Source organism: Bubalus bubalis, chromosome 9 (genome assembly GCF_019923935.1).
Source record: "Bubalus bubalis isolate 160015118507 breed Murrah chromosome 9, NDDB_SH_1, whole genome shotgun sequence".
NCBI classification, from domain to species: Eukaryota; Metazoa; Chordata; class Mammalia; order Artiodactyla; family Bovidae; genus Bubalus; species Bubalus bubalis.
This window is the reverse complement of record NC_059165.1, coordinates 70,330,651-70,335,405: the sequence shown is the minus strand read 5'-3', so window position 1 is coordinate 70,335,405 and position 4,755 is coordinate 70,330,651. Positions and strand designations below refer to the sequence as shown.

The 4,755-nt window shown below is 40.8% G+C and overlaps 1 protein-coding gene across 1 annotated transcript; it reads left to right on the top strand.

Annotated features, from left to right (window-relative positions):
• Positions 1-481: 481 nt before the first annotated feature.
• Positions 482-1,429, top strand: LOC102408634 (putative olfactory receptor 2W6). The gene has a single exon (XM_006054715.3). It carries the CDS (start codon positions 485-487, stop codon positions 1,427-1,429), a length of 945 nt encoding a protein of 314 aa, XP_006054777.2. The 5' UTR covers positions 482-484.
• The last annotated feature ends 3,326 nt before the right edge of the window (positions 1,430-4,755 follow it).

Below are 4,755 nucleotides of genomic sequence, written 5' to 3'. Positions count from 1 at the left end.
GGTTTTCACTTCCTACTCCAAGGGTTGTTCCTGACCCAGGGATCAACCCTGTGTCTCTTGCGTCTCCTGCATTGGCAGGCCGATTCTTTACCACTACGCCAACTGGGAAGCCCTTCTTGTAATATACGCGCGTCTATGAGTTCTTTCCTGATCAATTGGAAATAACTTGCAAAACACTCAACTTTTAAACAAGTTTTTTTTAGAGAACTTTCGCTTTTCTCCTTTCTTTGTCATTATTTGCATATATTATTCACCAGGGAGAACAACTCCCAAGTCAATTCACCCTTTAATCTTCAGCAGTATCAAGCACACTGCTTTGCATAAGAAATATATCCATAAGTGTATGCTAAAAAAGTAATGGAAGGGCAAATGACCTTGCAAAATTCACAGACCCATAAGTGGAAATTGGAGAGTGTTAGGTAGTCTTCACCTGCTATCTTATCTTATTCTTTTCTCTGTGTCTCCATAACAACTGGTGAAGATTATGGGAAGGGACAATGACAGCTACCATCAGGCATTCATCTTGGTGGGCTTTTCTGACCGGCCTCAACTGGAAATAATTCTCTTTGCTTTTATCTTGATCTTCTACATCCTGACTCTAGTGGGCAACACAGCCATCATTCTCTTGTCTATGGTGGACTCCAGGCTCCACACACCCATGTACTTCTTTCTTGGGAACCTATCTTTCTTGGACCTCTGCTTTACAACGAGCATTGTTCCCCAGCTGCTGTGGAACCTTTGGGGTCCAGAGAAGACTATCACCTACCATGGCTGTGTGGCCCAACTCTATATCTATATGGTGTTGGGCTCAACTGAGTGTGTTCTCCTAGCTGTCATGTCCTACGACCGCTACGTGGCTGTCTGCCGGCCACTGCACTACACCGTGGTCATGCACTCACATCTCTGCCTGCAACTGGTGGCTGTGGCCTGGTGCTGTGGCTTTCTAAACTCCTTTGTTATGTGTCCCCAGACGATGCACCTTTCCCGATGTGGGCATCGCGAGGTGGACCACTTTCTGTGTGAGATGCCTGCTCTTATTGCCATGTCCTGTGAAGACACAATGCTGGTGGAAGCAATTGCCTTTGTCCTGGGGGTTGCTCTTCTCCTGGTGCCCCTTTCTCTGATCCTCATCTCCTATGGCATGATCACTGCTGCTGTGCTGAGGATCAAGTCAGCAGCAGGGCGCAAGAAGGCTTTCAACACCTGCTCATCTCACCTAACAGTGGTCATTCTCTTCTATGGAACCATCATTTACATGTACCTGCAGCCAGCCAACAGCTACTCCCAAGATCAGGGCAAGTTCCTCACTCTCTTCTATACCATTGTCACTCCCAGTGTCAACCCCCTCATCTATACTTTAAGGAACAAAGATGTGAAAGGGGCAATGAGGAAACTCTTGGGGTGGGAGAAAGAGAATAAGGAAACCTAAGAGAAATGTTGGAATAATACTTTGGTGTTCTGCTATCTTACGTACATCTTAACTGTGTGGAAAACTAATATGTAAAGCGTGAAGGGAACATGGATAGGCACAATGGGCTTTTGAGTTTGACCCCATTCTCTACTCTCTGGATGTGAAGTGCCTTTCTTCTGTTTAAAGGTGTCTACTTTAGAAGATCTTTAGTGCATTTGCATTTTATCCATCTTTGGGCTTTATTTAGAACTGCAGGGGATATGTGGAATGAATTCAGATCACACAGTCTGCAGACAACATCATGAGATGTCAAATAAAAATGAGACAACATGAATGGCTTCCTCTTGAAGCTCCTTTATTTATGATGACAGTGTTTTTTCAGAGAGGGTTGAGTCAGCATCAGTAAAATCACAGTGTGCTGTTCTAGATATATCTTAGCTCTCTACGACTAAGGAGTGTTCTTTGATTTGCTTTTTGAAAAGGAATGAAGATTTTTTTTGTTGTTGTTGTCATTTGTACCTTTTCCTTGACCTTATCTCATAGCCAAAGCATTTACAAGATAGTTGAGTAGATTTAGGCATTTAAGACTTTGTAGAGAATAGAGCAAGTGGAAAATATTAGAATGAAACACTCTGGAATCTTTAGCAGGCTACTTTAAACAGTTGCAAATATTTTTCTTTTTAAAAAGCTGTTTTATAGTCAGATCGATTATTACCACCTCAAAAAATTTTTTTGGTGGCCAAAGTTATTGGGGCTGGAAGTTACTAAGAGCAGTATTACCAGAACTTGGTTTTCTATCAGACTTGTAAGATACAGATTTCCAAGAACTCATTAGATTTCTTGTAGTTGAAACAAGTGTGGGGTCTAGGCATTTCTATTATTAAAAAGGTCTCTAGATGTTACTAGATGACAGTCAAATTTGGAAATCATTGTTATTTAGAAATACTCTAAATCCAACTTCTTACGTCAACCAGAAATCCTCCTAGAGCATTTTGAATGTTTGGCCACCTTCACTGGGCATGAATGATGCTACGAAGCAGATACAGGAGATGATATCATCCATATCTGTGCTTGGAACTGGTTTATCCTCTTTCCACTTATATCTTGGAGTCTAGGGTTTTTCATCTGTATCATATAGGGTAAATAATCCTAATTTTACAAGATTGTAGCAAAGGTTAATGGAGAGGGAAATTTCAACCCACTACAGTATTCCTGCCTGGGAAATTCCATGGACAGAAAAGCTTGGTAGTCAGAGGAGCCTGGTGGGCTACCGTCCATGGAGCCACAAAGAGTTGGACACGACTGAATGACTGAGAACAATAGAGATTAAATAAGTTTAGAGATGACAAACGTGAGGTAAACGGCCTCTCAATAATATTTACAGTCATTGGTAATCTATTCCTTTTGGAATAGATTCAATTTTGTTATTTAGAATTTTTTTTTTTTTTAGTAAAAACTGACTTTAGTATTTTCCCAGTGAATATCTGCAAGGTAAAAAATGCTTTCTCTTAGTTATAGGAATCACCCTTTGCTTGTTTCTTTTATATTAAGTAAATAGGGTCCTTTATAAACTCTCAGAGAACTTTGCTGTATAAGTTAGCTGCTGCTGCTAAGTCGCTTCAGTCATGTCTGACTCTGTGCGACCCCATAGACGGCAGTCCACCAGGTTCCCCCGTCCCTGGGATTCTCCAGGCAAGAACACTGGAGTGGGTTGCCATTTCCTTCTCCAACGCATGAAAAGTGAAAAGTGAAAGTGAAATCGTTCAGTCCTGTCTGACTCTTTGCGACCCCATGGACTGCAGCCTACCAGGCTCCTTAGTCTGGAGTGGGGTGCCATTGCTTTCTCCAGTATAAGTTAGCACCCTAGTATAAATGTGAGGTCTCAGGGTGAAGACTCAGGATAAGTGTGATGATTCTATATTGTTAATGGATAATACAAGTTCAGGCTGTTGGGATTATGGGGAGAGTGGATTCATAGACTATGAAAGAAGTCAAATCTGCGATAACAAAATATCCAGGTGGAAATGGAAAAATTATTTCAAAGTCATTCAAATATATATCTAGGAGATATTAGGAACAAAGTAAAACTTATTTGCTTTTGTAATCTTCCTGTATTATGTAAATGATCACAGACATATGGAAGCAAATTACATGACAAAACACAGAGTAGCTAAGGAATTTGCTTAGAATTACAAGGCAAAAGAGTACCCAAAATAGTTCTTAATATATGTTAAGCATTTTCCATTTCATAATTTCCCTCCTGTGAATTTGGGTTCTATGAAGTTAAAATTTTGACTATCTAGTAGCCAAATGTGGCCTATTTGCTAAAACAGAATATTTTAAGTTTTCATTTTAAGATTAAGAAATCACCCACAGGGCATCGTCTTGGAAATAAAGTGTTGAATAAATTTAGTTTATTTCCCCCAATGCCAGTCCTTTTCTTTACTCTTATTTTCCTTGTTGCATCTCTGTGATATTACAACCACAGACCAATCATCCATGTTTTGCAGGAAAGGGCCTGAAACTGGGCTCTTGTCTAACACTCGGAATGAATTGTCTGAGGAGACACGTGCTGACAAAGCAAGAGATTTTACTGGAAAGAGCATCTGGGTGGAGAGCAAGAGGGTAAGGGAACCCAGGAGAACTGCTCTGCCATGTGCCTCACAGTCTTGGGTTTTACAGTGATGGGATTAGTTTCCAGGTTGTCTTTAGCCAATCATTCTGACTCAGAGTTCTTCCTGGTGGTGCACGCCTTGTTCAGCCAAGATGGATGCCAGCGAGAAGGATTCTGGGAGGTGGTCAGATATGTGGTGTCTCCTTTTGACATGTCCTGAACTCTTCAGGTTGGTGGTGGCTTATTAGTTCTGTGTCCTTACTAGGACCTTCTGTCGTAAAACAAATCATGCAGATGGTGACTATGGTGCCTGGCCAGGGTGGGAGGTTTCAGTCAGTGTGCTTCCCCTAACACACACAGATAAAATGAGTGTATTTCCTGCTTACCTCAACTAGGGCTTTGGCAACAGCTATGAACATCACTTCCCAAAAGGGTTTATTCTTTTGCCTAAAACCTCCTATAGTCATAATGTTACTGTGATAAATTTCAGTGGGTCAACAAGTACTTTATAAATACACAAACACATATATACTCCAGAAATTTTAAGGAAATCAAATAAAATGGCATAGTTGTAGGAAGCCCATTCATTCACACCTCTTTGGGTATACCTCCACTCAGAAATGTGACATTTGTTCTGGCATTGACACTGGAGCAGTGGAAAAATTCTGTTTCAACAAAACCTCATTCTTGTATATAGGTAATGGTGAAAGGAAGTTTCAGGAGATGGAAT

Excerpts from the sequence above, each read along its gene's own strand:
- LOC102408634 (XM_006054715.3), top strand. The coding sequence starts at position 485 with ATGGGAAGGGACAATGACAGCTACCATCAGGCATTCATCTTGGTGGGC.